At 40.5% G+C, this 25,678-nt stretch overlaps 1 protein-coding gene across 3 annotated transcripts in view; it reads left to right on the plus strand.

Annotated features, from left to right (window-relative positions):
* cdin1 (CDAN1 interacting nuclease 1) overlaps nt 1-25,678 on the plus strand; it is a 148,212-nt gene that overhangs the window by 107,163 nt on the left and 15,371 nt on the right. For all 3 annotated transcript variants that reach the window (XM_063050773.1, XM_063050756.1, XM_063050765.1), the window contains one exon: nt 3,752-3,857. In XM_063050773.1, coding sequence (XP_062906843.1) covers nt 3,752-3,857 — 106 coding nt within the window. The remainder of the gene's footprint in view (nt 1-3,751; nt 3,858-25,678) is intronic.

Below are 25,678 nucleotides of genomic sequence, written 5' to 3' on the forward strand. Positions count from 1 at the left end.
TTTTCAATTTCTTTTAATTTATTGCCCTTCCCCTTTGGTCTTTTTCCATTTCCTCCTTTTTTCACCTCCCTCTGGTTCTCCACCTCCTTCTGCCCTTTATCTCATCCAACTATTACCTCCCAGCTTCTTACTTCATCCCCCCATCCCACCGAACCACCTTCCCCCTCAGTTACATTCACCTATTCCCTGCAGTTTGTATTCCTCCTCCTTCCCCTTCCCCCACATTTTTTTTTATTCTTGCCTCTGAACACCCCCCTTCCTTTCCAGTCCTAATGAAGGGTCTCAGTCTGAAACATCGACTGTTTACTCCCCTCCATAGCCTGATCTGCCAAGTTCCTCCTACATTTTGTGTGTGTTAAACAATGCAATATTCCTGATTTGTGGTCTATCTGTAGTACTATCTACAAGATGGACTGCAACAGCTAGAGCAAATTTCTTTGATTATATCACAGAAACTCACAACCTCAGTTACTAAGAGAAATGAGACCAACAAGCCCATAATCGCATCACCCTTCCAGTCGCAGATGTATCACCATTCCCTCTTTCTTGCTACTCAGGATCCCAGTCAAATCTACCTAATAACTGTTCAGTTATATCTGCAAAGGCACTATTGTTCTCACTGCTTTCTCAAGAGCAGCGTGGAGTCGATGATATATTCTGGTTTATCAGCAATATCTGAACTAAAAAATTAAAAGGAATGGTAGAAAATTGCAATCTGCTGCATTTAGTCTGGCACTGTAAGCAGACCATGCACAAAAAAATGGCTTATTTTTTATCCCCAGAAAAGGAGTCAGTAATTAACAATTAATCTGCATTACTGGCTATCACTTTTCCGAATATATGCTGGAGCTTCTTTACAGTGGTGTATTGGGTCAGGCAGGAATTCAGGATAATGATATCTCAACTCCTTGCGTTGAAACCTGGAGACATTTGAATGAGAACAGCTAGAGACCAGATCCAGAGCACGTTTTTAATGAACTACTGAATTGAAAATGACTTTTATGTATGTTTAGTATTATTTTCGACTTTTTTCCACTGTAAAATCTGCAAGAAGGCACAACACTACATGATGACTTGCCTGGAATAGGTAGGGTGTTACCTGTGTAACTTGACCCCAGTATTTCTATGGATTTTAGATAAATGAATTTGAGAATTGGTCTGATGCCAAGAGAAAAACAAATTATTTTTGCTGCAGTAAGAATGAAATGCATCTAAATCTGGCTACAGATTACTATGGAAGTGAGGGGGAAAATAGAGATCAAATGTGACGGGTAATCGAAATTGAATGATAGATTGGAGAGAGGAGACCAAAAGAAGGAACTTCAAAAAATAGAGAATTTCTAAGCGTGAATGCTTGACACTGATGAACAACAAGAGAGATCATGTGCATTTTTACTACATGTTTGAGCAATGTTATTGCATTTGTAATAAGTAGAGATATTCTTTAGTTTATGAATATTTGAATTTTTAATTTTCACAATAATGCCACTTTTACAAAACTATTTTTCACTACAAGGAAAGGGATGCCATTCTACAGAAGAGCAAATCGATAATTTCACAAATTGGGGCTCCACATTATACCTACATGATTCATGGAAGTGTTACCAAATAAATGGTATAATTTTGCATTGACTTCCAGGAAGACATATTGGAACAGAGAACCAAATATGTGATCCAAGAGAGGTTTTAAAAAGCATTTAAAAGGGCAGTTGAGAGGTGGAGATACATGTCTCAATTTTATCATCCCTCTGTCTCTTTAATCATTTTAATGGTAAAGTTCAGATTACACTAATCTTAGATCCAGTCGAAATACCAGTTCTTACAGTCTAATTGTTAGGGTTTTCCTGGCATGAATAGTAATGTTGAGACCAGAGGTTTTTATAACATTTTGAATTAAATTTCAACTCTATTTCTCAGCTTGCAATCATTAGAAAAAGAAAACTGAGCAAGATGAAATCAAATTCCTAAAGTGCTGACTGTAAACAATCTTTTTGAATTAAATGACAAACATAAAATTGTGGGCTGTTTGTTTAAAGTTTAGAAGACCGAAGTGAGATCAGAAGAAAACTTCTTCCCTCCAGTATTTCATATCTGTCCTGAATAGAACTACAGAGAAAGCAGTTATTATTCTATTAAATTAACCCTTTCCAGAAAAGGAACTGGGCAATAACATAGTTCAAAAAAAAGACTGGCAGTTAAAGAGATGTGCATAATTTCAAATGATCAAAAATTCTACATATAGAAATAAGAGTGGCAAGGCTTTTGCACTATCAATGTAACAAGTTTAAGCTCAGAAGTTCTGTTGTGGTTACAAATGTTACTTATGAGAATTTCATTAGAAAATTGATTGCATATTTGCCATGTTTTTTACAAAGTTTTTGATTTTGCTTCAGTATCTTCCTTATTCAAATACATATAGAAATGAGGGGGAAAATAGAGACAAAATGTGCAGAAGGTGAAATTTACTGCAAATCGGAGGCCTGGTTTGCCAGTACTAAAGGAGAACTGAATGAGGAAGCCAAGCTCTTAAGAGTCTGAACCATCTGGGTCTGATTCCATTTCTGGTCCCTAAGGTCCTGATACTCCAATCCACACAGCCTTGACTGATATCTTCCCTTCTCCCTCACTTTCTGGGCATCTCAATACCACAATGTGCATTGTGTTCAACATGCTGTTCATGGTGTATTAATGTTTCTTGTCGTTTACCGTTTTATAAAGAAAGACTTATTTCTTTCCATGTGTACTGTAGCAGCATGGGTCAGCCTCTTTTATTTTTACACTGCAGAAGTGTGAATGCCCTTCTCATCTGTTTTAGTGATGATGACTAGGGAGACAAATAGCTGCTTAGGCTCCAAAGACAAAGAACTGTTGCTTTTTCAATAAATCTTAATATTCTGATAGAGTGCAGGCTATAATCAGAATCGGGTTTATTATCATGTGACGTGAATTTTGTTAACTTAGCAGCAGCAGTTCAATGCAATACATAATCTAGCAGAGAGAAAAAAAAATAAACAAGTAAATCAATTAGGTATATTGAATAGATTTTTTAAAATGTGCAAAAACAGAAATACTGTATATATTTTTTTAAAAAGATGAGATAATGTCCAAAGCTTCAATGTCCATTTAGGAATTGGATGGCAGAGGGGAAGAAGCTGTTCCTGAATCGCTGAGTGTGTGCCTTCAGGCTTCTGTATCTCCTACCTGATGGTAACAGTGAGAAAAGGGCATGCCCCGGATGCTGGAGGACTTTAATAATGGACACTGCCTTTCTGAGAGACTGCTCCCTAAAGATGTCCTGGGTACTTTGTAGGCTAGTGCCAAGATGGAGCTGACCAGATTTACAACCCTGTGTAGCTTCTTTTGGTCCTGTGCAGTAGCCCCTCCATACCAGACAGTGATGCAGCCTGTCAGAATGTTCTCCATGGTACAACTATAGAAGCTGTATGGATTTGAATAACATATTCCTCCCTAGTTTGCTAATTGTCTAATTTTGGGGGTTTTCTTCTTGATCCTTATTTAAGCTAACTGAAAAGAATAGATGATGGCATTGGGGTGTGTGTGTGGGTAATATTTGTGTTTGTAGAGGCATCAATAAAAAGAGTTTTTAAAAGAAAGTATGGGATCTAGCTTATAAAGCAGATTGGTTTCTCTAATAATTCCTAATGTTAACCTGTTCACTTTGCCATGTAATGTTCGAATATTTAATTGAAAATTGAGTAATGCAATATTTATATGTTCTGTTTAATTATAGCTGTTGAAGGTCATGTGATCCATTGGATTGAAAGCAAGGCCTCGTTTGGCGATGAATGTAGTCACCAATCATACTTGCAGGACCAATTCTGGAGCTACTGGAACAGGTGCCTTTTGTATAAAACATTTTTCTTGTACAAATGGTGCTGTTTACATGTTTTCTGAGAAAACACTGTCCTCAAAAGTTCGATGCTAATTATGCTTGAAGGTTCAACCCTTCATTGTATTGAAATCTCCTTTGAAGTTCATTTCAACATATTTTATAAATCCCTGGCTACAAAATTGACATCCATCATAGGAGAACTATGTACAGTAATTATTACTGGCATCAAAGTCTTACAATGCATCTAATGAATTCTGCTAATTCTGAGCAACTGGAAAAGGGAATATTTTTCCCAGTTCCACATAAACCTATACCTTCTGAAAAGTAGATAGTGGCCCATATTTTTGCAGTTATTGTGACAATGAAACTTTTGGTTTTCAGCATTATTATGCATTGAAGCTGAGAGCAACTTTGAGATTTCCATATGTGCTTGGTTTAACTCGGAAATCCCAAAGTTACTGTCAACTAATTAAACAACACACAATAAAAATTAGTTGAATTAAATTAAAGAGCATATATGTGATTCCATAGATACAGCAATAGAGTAGGAATAAAATCTGGCATCAGGCAAAACAACAGACAACACAATGCTTTACACTGGCAGAGGACACAATCAAAATGTGAGAATAATCATTATAAGGTACATATTAGTTCCAAATATGTTGCACCTGGTGATAGCAAAAGGGTAAAATTAAGTTAATAGTCATTCTTGTGTGTTGGGCACGTGGCCAAGTGGTTAAGGCGTTCGTCTAGTGATCTGAAGGTCGCTGGTTCAAGCCTCAGCTGTGGCAGCGTGTTTGTGTCCTTGAGCAAGGCACTTAACCACACATTGCTCTAGTGTCTGTGCGAGGAGTGGCGCCCCACACAAACTTCCAACCTGCGCCTTGTAAGGCATAAAAATGCCCGACATAGGCCTCTCACGGTCTGAGTTGACGTTCCCTCCCTCCCATTCTTTAATTTTGATTGTAAACTGCATACATAATGTAATTCAGGTGGAAATGTTCTGTCTTTTGCCTTGTATTCTAAATTGTCCAAATCTTCTTCTTTATAAAAGGTGTAGAGTTATCAGAGGTTGGAAATGAGTGAATTAAGAAAGAAGCTTGCTTTCTGTCCTTTAGAATCAGAATGCACACAACGTAAGGAATAAAATGGATGATCTTGAAATTCAGCTACAGATTGGCAAGTATGATGTTGTGGCCATCTCTGAAATTTGGCTAAAGGATGGCTGCCATTGGGAGCTGAACGTCCAAGGATATACAGTATATCAGAAAGATAGGTTAGTAGGCAGAGGGGGTGGTGTGGCTCAGTGTATAAGAAATAATATTAAATCATTGGAAAGAGATGACATAGGATTGGATGGTGTAGAATCTCTATGGATTGAGTTAAGAAATGGCAAGGTTAAAAGGACCCTATTGGCAGTTGTATACAGGCCTCCAAGCAGCGATTGGGATGTGGATTACAAATTACATCAGGAGATAGAAAAGACATGTCAGAAAGGCAATGTTATGATAATTGTTGGGGATTTTAACATGAAAGTAGATTGGGAAAACCAGGTCAGTACTGGACCTCGAGAGAGAATTTGTAGAATGGCATTTTTGAAGAGCTTGTTGTCGAGCCTACTAGGGGATCGGCTATGCTGGATTGGGTGTTGTGCAATGATCTGGAGGTGATAAGAGAACTTAAGGTTAAGGAACAGTGATCACAATATGATCGAGTTCACATTGAAATTTGAGAGGGAAGAAATAAAATCCAATATGTCAGTATTTCAGTGGAATAAAGGAAATTACAATGGCATGAAAGGGGAACTGGCCGAAGTTGACTGGAAAGGGACATTTGCAGGAAAGACAGCAGAGCAGCAATGGCTGGAGTTTCTGTGAAAAATGAGGGAAGTACAAGACATATATATTCCAAATAAGAAATTTTCAAAGGGAAGAAGTACACTACCATGGCTGACAATTGGAGGCAGAGCCAAAGTAAAATCAAAAGAGAGGGCATACAAGGAAGCCAGAGCTACTAGGAAGATAGAGGATTGGGGAGCTTTTAAAAACTTGCAGAAGGAAACTAAGAAGGTCATTCGGAAGGAAAAGATGAATTATGAGAGGAATCTGGCAACTAATATCAAAGAAGATACTAAAAGCTTTTTTAAGTACACAAAGGGTAAAAGAGACTTGAGGGTAAATATGGGACCAATAGAAAATGACACTGGAGATATTGTAATGAGAGATACAGAGGTGGCAGAGGAACTGAGTGTGTATTTTGCATCAGTCTTCACAGTATATTGGACATTCAAGTGTGTCAGGGAGGTTAAGTTTGTGCAGTGAAAATTACGACTGAGAAGGTGCTTAGGAAGCTAAGTGGGCTAAAGGTGGATAAATCTCCTCGACCTGATGGAATGCACCCTCAGGTTCTGAAGGAAGAAGCTGGAGAGATTGCGGAGGCATTAATGATGATCTTTCAAGAATCAATAGATTGTGGCATTGTACCGGATAACTGGAAAATTGCAAATGTTACTCCGCTATTTAAGAAGGGTGGGAGGCAGCAGAAAGGAAACTATAGACCTATTATCCTGACATCAGTGGTTGGGAAGTTGTAGGAATCGATTGTTAGGGATGAGATTATGGAGTACCTGGAGGCACATGACAAGATCGGCCAAAGCCAGCATGGTTTCCTGAAAGGAAAATCTTACTGCAATTCTTTGAGGAAATTACAAGCAGGGTAGACAAAGGAGATGCAATAGACGTGGTGTACTTGGATTTTCAGATTTTATGACAAGGTGCCACACATGAGGCTGCTTAGCAAGATAAGAGCCCATGGAATTACAGAGAAGTTACTAGCATGGGTGGTGCATTGGCTGGTTGGCAGAAAACAGAGAGTGGGAATAAAGGGACCCTATTCTGGCTGGCTGCCAGTTACCAGTGGAGTTCCACAGGGATCGGTGTTGGGACCGCTGCTTTTTATGACATATGTCAGTGATTTGGACTATGGGATTAATGGATTTGTGGCTAAATTTGCCGATGATACAAAGATAGGTGGAGGAGCGGGTAGTGTTCAGAAAACAGAGAGCCTGCAGAGAGACTTGGATAGTTTAGGGGAATGGGCAAAGAAGTGGCAAATGAAATACAATGTTGGAAGGTGTATGGTCATGCACTTTGGTGGAAGAAATAAACGGGGAGACTATTATTTAGATGGGGAGAGAATTCAAAATGCAGAGATGCAAAAGGACTTGGGAGTTCTTGTGCAGGATACCCTGAAGGTTGACCTTCAGGTTGAGTCGGTGGTGAAGAAGGCGAATGCAATGTTGGCATTCATTTCTAGAGGTATTCAATATAAGAGCAGGGATGTGATGTTGAGGCTCTATAAGGCACTTGTGAGACTACACTTGGAGTATTGTGTGCAGTTTTGGGCTCCTTATTTTACAAAGGATATACTGACATTGGAGAGGGTTCAGAGAAGATTCACGAGAATGATTCCAGGAACGAAAGGGTTACTGTAAGAGGAATGTCTGGCAGCTCTTGAGCTGTATTCCCTGGAGTTCAGGACAATGAGGGAGGACCTCACTGAAACATTCAGAATGTTAAACGGCCTGAATAGATTAGATATGGCAAAGTTATTTCCCATGGAAGGGGATTCTAGGACAAGAAGGCACGACTTCAGGATTGAAAGATGTCCTTTTAGAACTGAGATGCAGAGAAATTACTTTAGTCAGAGGATGGTAAATCTGTGGAATTTGTTGCCACACGCAGCTGTGGAGACCAAGTCATTGGGTGTATTTAAGGCAGAGATAGATAGGTTAGACAGGGCATCAAAGGGTATGTGGTGAAAGCAGGGGGGTAGGGATGATTGGAAGAATTGGATCAGCCCATGATTGAATGAGACAGCAGACTCAATGGGCCGAATAGCCTACTTCTGCTCCTATATCTTACGGTCTTATGTTCTTAATCAGAATCAGGTTTATTATCACCGGCATGTGATGTGAAATTTGTTAACTTAGCAGCAGAAGTTCAATGCAATACATAATCTAGCAGAGAGAAAAAAACCTAATAATAATAAATAAGTAAATCAGTTATGTATATTGAATAGATTTTTTTTTAAAGTGCAAAAACAGAAATACTGTATTTTTTTTAAGTGAAAAGCAAGGTCGTGTCCAAAGATTCAATGTCCATTTAGGAATCGGATGGCAGAGGGGAAGAAGCTGTTCTTGAATCACTGAGTGTGTGCCGTCAGGCTTCTGTACTTCCTACCTGATGGTAGCAGTGAGAAAAGGGCATGTCCTGGGTACTTTGTAGGCTAGTACCCAAGATGGAACTGACTAGATTTACAACCTTCTGCAGCTTCTTTCGGTCCTGTGCTGTAGCCCCTCCATACCAGACAGTGATGCAACTTGTCAGAATGCTCTGCACGGTACAACCGTAGAAGATTTTGAGTGTATTTGTTGACATGCCAAATCTCTTCAAACTCCTAATAAAGTATAGCCACTAACTTGCCTTCTTTATAACTACATCGATAATGTTGGGACCAGGTTAGATCCGCAGAGATCTTGACACCCAGGAACTTGAAGTTGCTCACTCTCTCCACTTCTGATCCCTCTGTGAGGATTGGTATGTATTCCTTCGTCTTGCCCTTCCTGAAGTCCGCAATCAGCTCTTTCATCTTACTGATATTGAGTGCTAGGTTGTTGCTGCAACACCACTCCACTAGTTGGCATATCTCACTCCTGTATGCCCTCTCAACACCACCTGAGATTCTAGCAACAATGGTTGTATCGTCAGCACATTTATAGATGGTATTTGAGCTATTCCTAGCCACACAGTCATGTGTATTTAGAGAGTAGAGCAGTGGGCTAAGCACACACCCCTGAGATGCGCCTGTGTTGATCGTCAGCGAGGATATGTTATCACCAATTCGCACAGATTGTGGTCTTCCAGTTAGGAAGTGGAGGATCCAATTGCAGAGGGAGGTACAGAGGCCCAGTTTCTGCAACTTCTCAATCAGGATTGCGTGAATGATGGTATTAAATGCTGAGCTATAGTCGATGAACAGCATCCTGATATATGTGTTTACGTTGTCCAGGTGGTCTAAAGCCGTGTGGAGATCCATTGAGCTTGCGTCTGCTGTTGACCTATAGTGGCGATAGGCAAATTTCAATGAGTCCAGGTCCTTGCTGAGGCAGGAATTCAGTCTAGTCATGACCAACCTCTCAAAGCATTTCTCAATGTCGATGTGAGTGCTACCGGATGATAGTCATTAAGGCAGCCTATGTTATTCTTCTTGGGCACTGTTATAACTTTGCCTTTTTGAAGCAAGTGGGAACTTCTGCCCGTAGCAGTGAGAGGTTGAAAATGTCCTTGAATACTCCCATTAGTTGATTGGCACAGGTTTTCAGAGCCTTACCAGGTACTCCTTCGGGACCTTCCGCCTTGCTAGGGTTCACTCTCTTTAAAGACAGCCTGACATCGGCCTCTGAGATGGAGATCATAGGGTCATCAGGTACAGCAGGATTCTTCACAGCTGTAGTTGTTTTCTCCCTTTCAAAGTGAGCATAGAAGGCGTTGAGTTCATCTGGTAGCGAAGCATCGCTGCCATTCATGCTATTGGGTTTTGCTTTGTAGGAAGTAATGTCTTGCAGACCCTGCCAGAGTTGTCCTGCATCCGATGTCACCTCCAACTTCATTCGAAATTTGTCTCTTCGGCCTTGAAAGAGCCCTCTACAAATCTTACCTGGTTTTCTGCTACAGGCCTGGATCGCCAGACTTGAATGCCAGTGGAGTGGAAACAGCAATAGTTCGTTTAAACGCATTAAGACATCTTTATTGACTGTACTGACCTTGGAAACAGTTGTGCTGTTTAGCTGTATCAGGCTAAAATGAGAATATTTAATAGTATCTATTGAGAGTACTGCTGCAACTCAAGTCGCGCTAGGCGCCCCGAAAGTAAAATCTGAGAAGTTAACTCATTCTGTTTCTGTTTATAAGCCAAATTACTTTCTTATATATTTACAGTGTTTGTTGATAGCTGCCAATGATTGTTACAGCCCAAGAGTTATTGCTGTCACGATTTACTTATGGCTTCATTACAACTGCAAACTTTCAGGAAAGAAAGCAAATTTATTTACAGCTGTGTTGATATTGATTTATTTTTTCGTAAACTAGAATTAAATTGTAGCTCCTAATGATATGAGGATGATTTGCAGTAAGAGTTTAGTTTATTCTTGATATGGGCGACCACTAAAATAAGGACAGCTATGTAGAAAAATAATGCAAAAATTACAAATTCCAATAAAATTATTGAAAACGTGTTTTCTGTACCATCCGAAGTTAAATCCAATAACAGGAGCTAAATATGTATAGTGCATAGTTTGCCTGAAAAATGATTTTTTTAACTCTAAATGTTGGAAGAGGATAATATTTGTAATTTGTCCAAAATGCAGACAGCTGACCACTTGTAACAAATTAGTAGGCCATAATGAACACAAACTTGATTAAAAGCTGATAAAGAAAGTATTGAAATTCTTAATTCACTGGAAGAGGTGGTATGGCAATGGGAGAGAATATGGTCTTGAATGATTTTAAGTGTGACCTTGTATGATAAAATCAGTCAGCTGTTTTTTTTCACCATTTTCTTTTTTGTGGCCTGGTTCTGGTTCTTCATTTAAGTGTCTGTAATGTGGCCAGGAAGAGTAGAATGCTGCCATGTTATGGGATATGAAAGATTTTACAGGGTGACAAATTATTCCATGTCTTCAATAATTAACTTGGTATGAAAAATCTCTTTTTAAATATTTCTCTGATTTCTTTGTGTAATATTTGTGAGATCATAATTCTTTTGGAAAAAACAGATCTAATGATTTACACAATCTTGTTTTGTGCCCAGGGCTGCATGACTAATTTAAATTTGGGATAATTTTGGCATATTTTGCGATAATTTTGATCGACTTGATAATCTTTTTGTATTTTCCTTGATATTATTTTTCTCCTTCATTTTCTCACCAGTGTAAGAAATTTTTCCTGTAGTCTTCAAGTTCTTCACTATATGTTCCATAGTTTGGGCCTCTTAGGTTACATATTTTTTTCATTTATTTACTGTTCTTTGTAATAGAAACATAGAAACATAGAAAATAGGTGCAGGAGTAGGCCATCCGGCCCTTCGAGCCTGCACCGCCATTTATTATGATCATGGCTGATCATCCAACTCAGAACCCCACCCCAGCCTTCCCTCCATACCCCCTGACCCCCGTAGCCACAAGGGCCATATCTAACTCCCTCTTAAATATAGCCAATGAACTGGCCTCAACAGTTTCCTGTCGCAGAGAATTCCACAGATTCACCACTCTCTGTGTGAAGAGGTTTTTCCTAATCTCGGTCCTAAAAGGCTTCCCCTCTATCCTCAAACTGTGACCCCTCGTTCTGGACTTCCCCAACATCGGGAACAATCTTCCTGCATCTAGCCTGTCCAATCCCTTTAGGATCTTATACGTTTCAATCAGATCCCCCCTCAATCTTCTAAATTCCAACGAGTACAAGCCCAGTTCATCCAGTCTTTCTTCATATGAAAGTCCTGCCATCCCAGGAATCAATCTGGTGAACCTTCTTTGTACTCCCTCTATGGCAAAGATGTCTTTCCTCAGATTAGGGGACCAAAACTGCACACAATACTCCAGGTGTGGTCTCACCAAGGCCTTGTACAACTGCAGTAGTACCTCCCTGCTCCTGTACTCGAATCCTCTCGCTATAAATGCCAGCATACCATTCGTCTTTTTCACCGCCTGCTGTACCTGCATGCCCACTTTCAATGACTGGTGTATAATGACACCCAGGTCTCGTTGCACCTCCCCTTTTCCTAATCGGCCACCATTCAGATAATAATCTGTTTTCCTATTTTTGCCACCAAAGTGGATAACTTCACATTTATCCACATTAAATTGCATCTGCCATGAATTTGCCCACTCACCCAACCTATCCAAGTCACCCTGCATCCTCTTAGCATCCTCCTCACTGCTAACACTGCCACCCAGCTTCGTGTCATCCGCAAACTTGGAGATGCTGCATTTAATTCCCTCATCCAAGTCATTAATATATATTGTAAACAACTGGGGTCCCAGCACTGAGCCTTGCGGTACCCCACTAGTCACCGCCTGCCATTCTGAAAAGGTCCCGTTTATTCCCACTCTTTGCTTCCTGTCTGCTAACCAATTCTCCACCCACACCAATACCGTACCCCCAATACCGTGTGCTTTAAGTTTGCATACTAATCTCCTGTGTGGGACCTTGTCAAAAGCCTTTTGAAAATCCAAATATACCACATCCACTGGTTCTCCCCTATCCACTCTACTAGTTACATCCTCAAAAAATTCTATGAGATTTGTCAGACATGATTTTCCTTTCACAAATCCATGCTGACTTTGTCCGATCATTTCACCGCTTTCCAAATGTGCTGTTATCACATCCTTGATAACTGACTCCAGCAGTTTCCCCACCACCGACGTTAGGCTAACCGGTCTATAATTCCCCGGTTTCTCTCTCCCTCCTTTTTTAAAAAGTGGGGTTACATTAGCCACCCTCCAATCCTCAGGAACTAGTCCAGAATCTAACGAGTTTTGAAAAATTATCACTAATGCATCCACTATTTCTTGGGCTACTTCCTTAAGCACTCTAGGATGCAGACCATCTGGCCCTGGGGATTTATCTGCCTTCAATCCCTTCAATTTACCTAATACCACTTCCCTACTAACATGTATTTCGCTCAGTTCCTCCATCTCACTGGACCCTCTGTCCCTTACTATTTCCAGAAGATTATTTATGTCCTCCTTAGTGAAGACAGAACCAAAGTAATTATTCAATTGGTCTGCCATGTCCTTGCTCCCCATAATCAATTCACCTGTTTCTGTCTGCAGGGGACCTACATTTGTCTTTACCAGTCTTTTCCTTTTTACATATCTATAAAAGCTTTTACAGTCAGTTTTTATGTTCCCTGCCAGTTTTCTCTCATAATCTTTTTTCCCCTTCCTAATTAAGCCCTTTGTCCTCCTCTGCTGAACTCTGAATTTCTCCCAGTCCTCAGGTGAGCCACTTTCTCTGGCTAATTTGTATGCTTCTTCTTTGGAATTGATACTATCCCTAATTTCTCTTGTCAGCCACGGGTGCACTACCTTCCTTGATTTATTCTTTTGCCAAACTGGGATGAACAATTGCTGTAGTTCATCCATGCAACCTTTAAATGCTTGCCATTGCATATCCACCGTCAATCCTTTAAGTGTCATTTGCCAGTCTATCTTAGCTAATTCACGTCTCATACCTTCAAAGTTACCCCTCTTTAAGTTCAGAACCTTTGTTTCTGAATTAACTATGTCACTCTCCATCTTAATGAAGAATTCCACCATATTATGGTCACTCCTACCCAAGGGGCCTCTCACGACAAGATTGCTAATTAACCCTTCCTCATTGCTCAAAACCCAGTCCAGAATAGCCTGCTCTCTAGTTGGTTCCTCGACATGTTGGTTCAAAAAACCATCCCGCATACATTCCAAGAAATCCTCTTCCTCAGCACCTTTACCAATTTGGTTCACCCAGTCTACATGTAGATTGAAGTCACCCATTATAACTGCTTTTCCTTTATTGCACACATTTCTAATTTCCTGTTTAATACCATCTCCGACCTCACTACTACTGTTAGGTGGCCTGTACACAACTCCCACCAGCATCTTCTGCCCCTTAGTGTTACGCAGCTCTACCCATATCGATTCTACATCTTCCCGGCTTATGTCTTTCCTTTCTATTGCATTAATCTCTTCTTTAACCAGCAACGCCTCCCCTTCCTTCATGTCTATCCCTCCTGAATATTGAATATCCCTGAACGTTGAGCTCCCATCCCTGGTCACCCTGGAGCCATGTCTCTGTGATCCCAACTATATCATAATCATTAATAACAATCTGCACTTTCAATTCATCCACCTTATTACGAATGCTCCTTGCATTGACACATAAAGCCTTCAGGCGCTCTTTTACAACTCTCTTAGCCCTTATACAATTATGTTGAAAAGTGGCCCTTTTTAATGCTTGCCCTGGATTTGTCGGCCTACCACTTTTACTTTTCTCCTTTGTACTTTTTGCTTCTACCCTCACTTTACACCCCTCTGTCTCTCTGCACTGGTTACCATCCCTCTGTTGTGAACTAACCTCCTCACGCCTAGCCTCTTTAATTTGATTCCCACCCCCCAACCATTCTAGTTTAAAGTCACCTCAGTAGCCCCCGCTAATCTCCCTGCCAGGATATTGGTCCCCCTAGGATTCAAGTGTAACCCGTCCTTTTTTTACAGGTCACGCCTGCGCCAAAAGAGGTCCCAATGATCCAAAAACTTGAATCCCTGCCCCCTGCTCCAATCCCTCAGCCACACATTTATCCTCCACCTCATCGCATTCCTACTCTCACTGTCGCGTGGCACAGGCAGTAATCCCGAGATTACTACCTTTGCGGTCCTTTTTCTCAACTCCCTTCCTAGCTCCCTATATTCTCCTTTCAGGACCTCATCCCTTTTCCTACCTATGTCACTGGTACCAATATGTACCACGACCTCTGGCTCCTCACCCTCCCACTTCAGGATATCTTGGACACGATCAGAAATATCCCGGACCCTGGCACCAGGGAGGCAAACTACCATCCGGGTCTCTGGACTGCGTCCACAGAATCGCCTATCTGACCCCTTTACTATCGAGTCCCCTATCACAACTGCCCTCCTCTTCCTTGCCCTACCCTTCTGAGCTACAGGGCCAGACTCCGTGCCAGAGGCACGGCCACTGTCGCTTCCCCCGGGTAAGCTGTCCCCCCCCAACAGTACTCAAACAGGAGTACCTGTTGTTAAGGGGCACAGCCACTGGGGTACTCCCCATCACCTGACTTTTCCCCTTCCCCCTCCTAACCGTGACCCACTTGTCTGCCTCCCGTGGCCCTGGCGTGACCACCTGCCTTCCACTCCTCTCTATCACCTCCTCACTCTCCCTGACCAGACGAAGGTCATCGAGCTGCAGCTCCAGTTCCGTAACGCACAGTTCCGTAATTGCACAGTTAGAGCAATAAGGATGCCAGGCAGGATAGTGAAATGCTCCTCTTGCGGGTTGTGATAAGTCAGGGAGACCTCCAGTGTCGCTAACAACTGTACCTGTGATAAGTGCATCCACCTGCAGCTTCCAACACTCCCTGTTAAGTACTTGGATCATTTGGGACTCTGAGACAGGACATATAGAGAGGTGGTAACATCCAAGGTGCAGGATACAGGAAACTGGGTGACAGTCAGGGGGGAGAAATGGGTTGTAGCCAGTGTGGAGTACCCATGTGATCATCCCCCTCAAAAACAGGTATACCACTTAGGATACTGTTTGGGAGTGGGGCGGAACTTAGCAGAGGAAAGTCAGATCTCTGGCACTGAGTCTGGCTCTGTGGCTCAGAGGAGAAGTGGGGAGAGAGACGAGCTGTGATGATAAGGTGTTTGTTAGTTAGGGGAACAGAAAAGGGGTTCTGTGGATGAGAATGAGATTGCTGGATTGTATGATGCCTCCCCGGTGCCAGGGTCTGGGGCATCTTGGATTGACTCCTCAACATTCTTAAGTGGAAGGGTGAACAGCCAGAGATTGTGATGCATATGGATATCAACGACATAGGTAGGAAGAGGGTCGAGTTTCAGCAAAGTAAGTTCAGGGAGTTAGCTGCTAAATTAAAGGACAGTATCTACAGGGTAGTGATCTCAGGTTTGCTACCTGTACCAGAAATAGGAAGATCATTCGGTTTAATGCATGGCTAAGGAGTTGGTGTAGGAGGGAGGGCTTGATATTTGGATCATTGGGCTCTCTTGCAGGGAAGATGGGACCTGTACAGAAGAAACATTTTGCACCTAACCTGCAGGGGGACTAATATCCTAGCGGGAAGGTTTGCTAGTACTGCACAAGGGGTTTTAATCTAGAGTTGCGGGGGGTTGAGAACCAGTGTGCCAGAACAGTGGAGTGGTTGTACAGACAAATGTTGATAAGACCACAGAGGAAGACAGGAGGCATTAAAGGCGGAGGGGGTGTTACCTCTCAGGGAAAATGTCATGGCAGTGCTCAGTCAGGACAAACTGGAGAACTTATCTAGTGAGGCTTTATGTGTGGGACTGAGAAATAATAAAGGTATGACTGCATTAATGGGGCTATATTATAGACCATCCAGCAGTCTCCAGGATTAAGAGGAACAAATTTGTAGAGAGATCACAGCCTGTTGCAAGAAACATAACGTTGTGATAGTAGGTGATTTTAACTTTCCGCATATTGACTGAGACTCCCATACTGTAAGAGGATTAGATGGGATAAAGTTTGTCAAATGTGATCAGGAAAGTTTCCTTTAATTGGTACATAGAAGTCCCAATGAGAGAGTGTGCAGTACTTGATCACCTATTATGGAATAGGGCAGGACAGGTAACAGAAGTTTTTGTAGGGGTTTACATCTAGTGATCATAATGCCATTAGTTTCAAAGTAATTAGGGAAAGGGATAGGTCTGGTCCTCGAGCTGAGATTCTAAATTGGAGAACGGCCAATTTTGATGTTATCAGGAAGGATCTGTCAAATGTGGATTGGAGCAGGCTGCTTTCTGGCAAAGGTGTACTTGGTAAGTGAAAGGCCTTCAAAAGTGAAATCTTGAGTATACAAAGCTTGTACCTGTCAAAATAAAAGGCAAGGATAACGGGTTTAGGAAACCTTGATTTCTGAGAGATATGGAGGTTAAGAAAAAAAATGGAGGTGTTTAGCACGTATAGGCAAGTACAAACAAATGAGGTAGTTAAATATAGGTAATGCAAGAGATGACTTAAGAAAGAAATCAAGAAAGCATGAGGTTGCTCTCGCAGGCAATGTGAAAGAGAACCCTACGGGCTTCTACAGATACGTTAAGCAAAAGGATTGCAAGAGACAAAATTGGTCCTCCAGAAGATCAGAATGGTAATCTATGTGTGGAGCCCAAAGAGATGGGGGAGGTCATAAATTGATTTTTTTGTATTTGTATTTACTCTGGAGATGGGCACAGATTCTGTAGAACTGAGGCAAAGCAGCAGAGAGCCCTATCCAGATGACAGAGGTCAAGGTGTTTGCTGTCTTAAGACAAATTAGGGTGGACAAATCTCTAGAGCCTGACGAGGTGTTCCCTCAGACCCTGTAGAAGGCAAGTGCAGAAATTGCAGGAGCCCTAGCAGAGATAATTAAATCATCCTTAGCTACAGGTGAGGTACCGGAGGATTAGAGGATAGTTGATATTGTTTCTGCTGTTTAAGGAAGGCTGTATGAATAAACCGGGAAATTATAGGCCAGTGAGCCTGACATCAGTAGTGGGAAAGTTATTGCAAGGTATCCTAAGGGGCATAATATATGAGCATTTGGATAGATAGGAACTGATTAGGTATAGTCAGCATGGCTTTGTCGTCATGTCTAACCAATCCTATAGAGTTTTTTGAGAAAGTTGCCAGGAAAGTTGATTAAGGCAAGGCAGTGGATGTTGTCTACATGGACTTTAACAAGGCATTTGACAAGATCCCTCATGGGAGGTTGGTTCAGAAGGTTCAGTCACTTGGCATTTCAGATGATGTTGTAAATTGGATCAGACATTAGCTGTGTGGGAGGAGCCAGAGAGTGGTAGTAGATGGTTGCCTCTCTGACTGAAGGCCTGTGATTAGTGGAGTTCTGCAGGTATCGGTGCTGGGTCTGTTGTTGTTTGTCATCTATATCAACTTTCTGGCTGATAAAGTGATTAACTGGATCAGCAAATCTGTGACTAACACGAAGATTAGGGGTGTAATGGACAGTGAGGAAGACTATTAAAGCTTGTAGCAGAATCTGGGCCAGCTGGAAAAATGGGCTGAAAGACAGCAGATGGAATTTAATGCAAACAAATGTGAAATATTGCCCTTCGGGAGGACCAACCAGGGTAGGCCTTACACAGTGGGCGATAGTGTGGTAGAACAAAGGGATTGGGGGATACAGATTCATAATTCATTGACCACCATAGATCAAAGTATTGAATACAGGAGATGGGCTGTTATGTTGAAGTTATATAAGGCATTGGTGAGGTCTAATGTGGAGTATTCTGTATAGTTTTGGTCACTTACCTGCAGGAAAGAAAGAAATAGAATTGGAAAAGTTATGAGAAAATTTACCAGTATGTTGCCGGGTCTGGAGGATCTGAGTTATAAGGAAAGATTGAATAGGTTAGAACTTTATTCCTTAGAACATAGAAGATTGAAGGGAGATTTGATAGAAATATACAAAATTACGAGGGGTTTAGATAGGGTAAATGCAAAGGCTTTTTCTACTGATGTTGAGTGAGACTACAACTAGAAGTCATGGGTTACAAGTGAAAGGTGAAAAGTTAATAGGGAACATGAGGGGAATCATCTTCCCTCAGAGATGGTGAGATTGTGAAACGAACTGCTGGTGCAAGTGGTGGAAACTATTTTGACTTCAACGTTTAAGAGAAATTTGGATAGGTACATGGATTGCAAGGGTATGGAGGGCTATGGTCGAGGGGCAGGTCGATAGAACTAGGCAGTTTAAATGGTTGGGAACAGACTAGATGGGCCAAAGGACCTTTTCTGTGCTGTAGTTTTCTATGACTCTATACTAGATAGATCGGTTTGTACATTAGATATTACATATAAGAATATACAAATAATAGCATTTCCTTACATAAGTTGAGCTTTTTAATTTGCCAAAAGATTAATGTATAACTTCCTTGTAAAGTTTGCTGCAAAGTAAGTTTTTCAGTACTTGAAAGACAATACAGAATGTTTACTATCAGGAACATGCCAAAGTAACAGGAATATATTTAAAATTTGATAACTTAAATCGTTTAACATTTGTTAAAGTTTCCACCATCTTGTAATTATCTGACCAAATTTTTTTTTGGATATGGAGGGAGCTTGATCTTAAATTATTGTGGTCCCAAAGCATCAAGCTACAGGATGATGTCTCCTAATATTTGTTGTCAGTATGTTATGTTGCAACAAATGGAACTGATTATTTTTATTGAGCAGAATATAATTTTGCTCAAAAGTAACAATCTCTGTGCCAAGACAACCGCACTGTAATTCTCCTGTTGAAACTCCAATATTCTTGTGTTAGTCCCTCAAATAAAATTTCTCTTCTCCTCTTCACTGCACCAAATATTTTTCTCTTTTTGGTTATTTAAGAGCTAGTTTGTGGTTTGGTAAAGTATTTGGCATACTACAAAGTACTGCACAAATACTGGTTATTGAATGTCAATATAATTTCATATATTTAGTTATGTGTTGAAATCTGTTTCAATTTAATGCAGCTCTTTTTGAAGGAAAATGTTTTGTTTTCAGTTCACTCTGAAGGCACATACCATACCTAAATTATTTGGATTTTGTAAGAGTGAGACCACTAATTTTAAAGTTAGCTGCCTTTAATAATTTGATGATCCATGTTACATGAAATTAAGACCTCTGTTGGTATTTGGGTGTCAGTTCAAGGCAACAGAATGTGAGAAACTTAGAGCACAGAAGTCTATTCTGCTTACCATTTCAATGTCAGTAAATCCACTTCTTACTTTTGCTCCAGAGCTCTGTAAGTTATAATTTTCAAGTGTGCATCCAAGTATTTTGTAGCAAAGATACTACCATGGATAGAAGATTGGCTGACTGGCATGAAGCAAAGACTGGGAATAAAGGGGGCTTTTCTGGTTGGCTGCCAGTGACAGTTGCAGTGTTCCACAGGGGTTGGCGCTTGGAATGCTTCTTTTCACATTTTATGTCATTAATTTGGATGATGGAATTGATGGCTTTGTGGCCAAGTTTGCGGACATTACGCTGATGGGTGGAGAGGCGGGTAGCGGAAGCAGGGAGTCTACAAAAGTACTTAGATTGGGAGAATGGGCAAAGAGGTGGCAAGTGGAATGTAGTGTAGGGAAGTATACGGTCATGAACTTTGATAGAAGAAATAAAGCCAGAGACTATTTTCTTAATGAGGGTGAAAATTCAAAAAATCAGTGGTGCAAGGGAACTTAGGAGTCCTTGTGCAGGATTCCTTAAGTGTTAACTTGCTAGTTGAGTCATTGGTATGGAAGGCAAATGAAAAGTCAGCACTCATTTTGAGAGGACTAGAATATAAGAGCAAGAATGTGATGTTGAGGCTTCGTAAGACATTGATCAGACTGCACGGAGTCCTATGAGCAGTTTTGGGCCCCTTATCTAGGAAAAGATGCGCTGGCATTGGAGAGGATCCAGAGGACAGTAACATATGAAGAGTGTTTGATAGCTCTAGGTCTGTATTCACTTCAGTTTAAAAGTACCAGGGGGGATCTCACTGAAACCTATTGAATTTTGAAGGACCTAGATAGAGAGGATGTTTGTTATAGTAAGTGAGTCTACGACCAGAGAGCATAGCCTTCAAATAGATTTGGAACAGATATGAGGAGGAATTTCTTTAACCAGAGTAGTGAATTTGTAGAATTCATTGTCCTAGACAGTAGTAGAGGCAAGTCATTGGGTATATTTAAAGCAGAGGTTGATAGGTTCCTGATTAGTCAGAGTGTCAAAGGTTACAGGGAGAAGGCAGGATAATGGGGTTGAGTGGGACAATAAATAAGCAGCGATGTAATGGCAGAGCAGACTTGATGCTTTGAATGGCCTAATTCTACTCCTATGTCCTCTATCATATTGTACTTCTCTGCCTCCACCACCCCTTTTAAGACAGTAGTTTCTAGACCATGCCATTTGTTGATTGATTTTTTTCAGCTCCCCTCAAATTCTTCTACTAAATAAGTCAATTGTGTGCCTCCTGAATAATAACGTCCCTGCCAAAGGAGATGTATCTATCATTTACAGTGCCTTGTCTACTCGACAATTAAATATTACTTTAGCCTACTTCTTTCCAAAGAAAAGAACTTTACCCTAGATGAGAGACATACACAATTACAAAAGCTAGAATAGGAAGCAAAAAAAAACACTTGGAGAACCAGAAATGTCAATCATCACCATAAAGACCATAAAATATAGAACCAGAATTAGGCCATTCGGCACATTGAGTCTGCTCTGCCATTTAATCATGTCTGATACATTTTCCCTCTCAACCCCATTCTCCTGCCTTCTCTCTGTAACTTTTCAGACCCTGACTAATTATGAACCTATCAACCTCTGCCTTAAATATATCCAATAACTGCCTCCAGAGACACCTATGGCAAAAAATTCCACACATTCACCACCCTCTGACTAAAGAAATTCTCCTCATCTCTGTTCTAAATGGACATCCCTCTATTCTGACGCTGTGCCCTCCAGTCCCAGACTCCCCCACTGTAGGAAACATTCCCTCTATATCCACTCATTCTAGGCCTTTCGACATTCAATAGGTTTCAGTGAGATCCTCCCTCATTCTTCTAAATTCTTCTCCGGGTGAGTGCAGGCCTAGAGCCATCAAATGCTCCATGTATGATAATCCTTTCATTCCTGGAATCATTCTCATGAACCTCCTCTGAACCCTCTCCAATGTCAGCACACCCTTTCGTAGTTAAAGGGCCCAAAACTGCTCACAGTACTAGAAGTGGGGCCTCACCAATGCCTTATAAAGCCTCTGCATTACATCCTTGCTTTTATATCCTAGTCCTCTTGAAATGAATGCTAACATTGCATTTGCCTTCCTCACCACAGACTTAAGCTGGTTAACCTTTAGGGAATCTTACACGAAGACTCCCAAGTCCCTTTGCACCTCAGATTTTTAAATTTTCTGCTCGTTTAGAAAATGGGCTACGTTTTTGCTGCTTCTACCAAAGTGCATGACTGTATACTTCCTGACACTGTATTCCATCTCCCACTTCTTTGCCCATTCTCCAAATCTGTCTACGACCTTCTGCAGCTCCCCTGCTTCTCCAACACTCACTGCCCCACCACATGTCTTCGTATCGTCTGCAGACTTGGCCACATACCATCAATTCCATATTTCAAACCATTGACATATAACATAAAAACATAAAAAGTCCCAACACCAACCACTGAGGAACACAACTAGTCACTGGCAGCCAACTAGAAAAGGCTCCTTTTATTCCCACTCTTTGCCTCTTGTCACAGCCAATCCTCTATCCATGCTAGTTTCTTTCTTGTGTTACCATGGGCTCTTCTTAAGCAGCCTTGTGTCAAAGGCCTTCTGAAAATGCAAGTACACAACATCTACTGATTCTCCTTTGTCTATCCTACTCGTTATTGCCTCAAAGAATTCCAACAAATTTGTCAGGCAAGATTTCTCCTTAAGGAAGCCATGAAGACTTAGGCCGATTTTAACTTTTGCCTCCAAGTACCCTGCGACCTCATCCTTTACGGTTGACTCCAACATCTTCCCAACCACAGAGGTCTAACTGATTTGCCTATAATTTCTTTTCTTCTGCCTTTCTCCCTCCTTGAAGAGTGAAGTGATATTTGAAATTTTCCAGTCCACTGGAACTATTCTGGAATCTATTGACTCTTGAAAGATCATTACCGATGCCTCCACAATATCCCCAGCCACCTCTTTCAGAACCCTGGGGTGTGGTCCATCTGGTCCAGGTGACTTATCCATCTTCAGACCTTACAGCTTCCCAAACACAGTCTCCCTAGTAATAGTAATTACACTCACTTGTGCCCCTGACACTCACAAACTTCCAGCATTCTGATAGCATCTTCCACAGTGAAGATGGATGCAAAATACTCATTAAGTTCGTCCTCCATTTCCTTGTCCCCCATTACTACCTTTCCAGTGGTCCAATATCTACTCTTGCCTCTCTTTTACTCTTTATTTGTCTGAAAAAAAACTTTAGGTATTCTCTTTATTATTGGCTAGCTTTCCTTCATATTTCATCTTTTTCCTCCATATGGGTTTTTAGTTGCTTCTGTTGGTTTTTAAAAGCTTCCCAATTCTCTAACTTCCCATTAATGTTTGCAATATTATATGCCCTCTTTCATTTTTCTGTTGTTTTTGACTGCCCTTGTCAGCCACAGTTACACCATCCTGCCTTTAGAATAGTTTTTCTTTTGGATGTACCTATCCTGTGTCTTCCAAATTGATCCCAGAAACTCCAGCCATTGCTGTTCTACTATCATCCCTGATAGTGTCTCCTTCCAGCCAACTTTGGCTAGATCATCTCTCATGCTTTTATAATTCCCTTTACTCCACTGATATATCAGACTTTAGCTTCTCCCTCTCAAACTACAGAGTGAAGTCTATTATATTGTAATCACTGCCTCCTAAGGGTTCTTTTACTTTAAGCTCCCTAATTTAATCCGGTTCATTACACCACACCCAATCCAGAATAGCCTTTTCTCTGGTGGGCGCAGCCGGTAGCTGTGTCTCCCCGCAGTAGATCATCTCCCTCAGCAGTATCCAAACCAGTAAACCTATTATTGAGGGGAGCAATAGGTGCCCATTTCCTTTTCCTCTCCTTACAGTCACTCAGGTACCTACCTATGCAACTTGAGGTGACTACTTCCCTATAGGTCCTATCTATCACCTCCTCAGTTTCCCATATGAGCTGAGGGATATCGAGCTGCAGTTCTATTCCTTAACACATTTCCTGAGGAGCTGGTGCTCTCCCAGAATTCCCACATCTCACACATAGCCCTTTATCACTGCACTAACTGATGAGCAATGGAGAAGAACAAACTTACCTCACCAAAGCCTCATCACTCTACACTAGTCCACTCACGCAATGGCCGCTTTGTTTGTCTCTACCTTATTTTTATGTTTTATTTTTATTTGATTGGGCAGCTGGAAAAAATTGAAATCCTGCATACGCTTGTTTTTAAATTATTTTTGAAGTGGAGTGTTTTATCTACCACACAGACTTCTATAATGTGAAATTTAATTTTGACTCAATGCAGATCTGAGTGCAAGTACAACCTGTAAAAGATGTGTTATTACAGTCATATAATTAAATAGTTTTATTATGAAAATGCAATCCCAGTAATCATTATTTTCTATTAATCCACTGAAATTAATGTGATAGAATTTTGGCATCAATCAACAGTGATGCCTTTAATCATAATAAAGAATTCTCCAGATAACAAAGTAGGAAGTAAAAAGTACAATTTTTAGACAGTGTCTTAAAGTATGAGGGGTGATTGATAAGTTCATGGCCTAAGGTAGAAGGAGTCAATTTTAGAAAACCTAGTACATTTATTTTTCAATATAGTCACCTCCTACATTTACACACTTAGTCCAGTGGTCGTGGAGCATACAGATCTTGGACCTCCAGAAAGTGTCCATAGCAGGGGTGATTGATAAGTTGGTGGCATAAGGTAGAAGGAGATGAGTTATACAGCTCTCGTTACATGCACGTGCAGTTCAATTCTTTGAGTGATTATGCAGAAAGTTTGAAGTTAATATCTCATCTCCTTCTACCTTAGGCCACGAACTTATCAATCACCCCTCGTATGATGTATATTGAAGTGGGGGTAGAGAACACAACCTAACATCCTCGATCGAAAATCAATTAATGAGAACTAGAAGTGATTTTTATATTCATAGCGATAAATCAGGTAAATTACTGGCTAACCAATTGAAATTTGATTCGGCTAAACGTCAAATTACTAAGATTCGCAAACAGGATGATACTTTTACAGTTGATCATGTTGGGATAAACCAAACCTTTCAAGAATTTTATACCTCTTTATATCACTCTGATTTTCCTCATGATTCTAATTTCATGCATGATTTTTTAAGTAAATTGAGTTTTCCGAAACTATCACCCGAAGATTGCCTATCATTAGAAACTTCCATTTCAGAGGAAGAAATAATAACTGCAATCTCATCATTGAATTCCGGTAAAGCACCTGGTCTGGATGGGTTTACAGTGGAATTTTAAAAAATTTTTTCCTCCATTCTTTCTTCTAAGTTGTCTAGAATATTCAAGGAAACAATTAGCTTAGGTAAATTACCACAATCGTTTTATGAAGCCTCTATTTCCTTAATTCTTAAAAAGAATAAAGATCCTACTGATTGTGCATCATACAGACCGATATCTCTTCTGAATGTAGACTCTAAAATTTTTTCAAAAATTCTAGCAACTAGACTGGAGAAGGTGTTACCTCAAATTATTTCTATGGATCAAACTGGATTTATTAAAAATCGCTATTCATCCTTTAATATTAGGAGGTTAATGAATATTGTTTATACCCCCTCATTTACTACCCCAGAATGTATTATCTCATTAGATGCTGAGAAAGCCTTTGACAGAGTTGAATGGCCTTATTTATTTAATGTTCTTGAGAAATTTAATTTTAATTTGACATTTATATCTTGGATTAAATTGTTATATTACTCCCCGGTAGCCTCGGTTTGTACAAATAATTATAGATCTTTTTTTCGTCTTTTTCGTGGTACTAGGCAAGGTTGCCCTCTTAGTCCTTTACTATTTAATATTGCTCTTGAACCTTTAGCAATTGCTATTCGTGACTCGCCAAATATTGTTGGTATTACCCGTGGGAACGAAATACATAAATTATCATTATATGCAGATGATTTGTTGTTATACATCTCTAACCCGGAGAAGTCAATTCCTGCTATCCTAGATCTGTTAGCTCAATTTAGTAACTTCTCTGGTTACAAATTGAAACTTAGTAAGAGTGAATTATTCCCTTTAAATAAGCATGTACCTATTTATGGACATTTACCATTTAAATTGGTTACTGATTCATTTATATATTTAGGGATAACAATTACGAAAAAATATAAAGATTTATTTAAAGCTAATTTTTTACCTTTAATTGATCAGATTAAACTTTTATTTACCAAATGGTCCCCAATCTCTTTGTCTTTGATTGGTCGGATTAA

Source organism: Mobula hypostoma, chromosome 1 (assembly GCF_963921235.1).
Source record: "Mobula hypostoma chromosome 1, sMobHyp1.1, whole genome shotgun sequence".
Classification (NCBI taxonomy): domain Eukaryota; kingdom Metazoa; phylum Chordata; class Chondrichthyes; order Myliobatiformes; family Myliobatidae; genus Mobula; species Mobula hypostoma.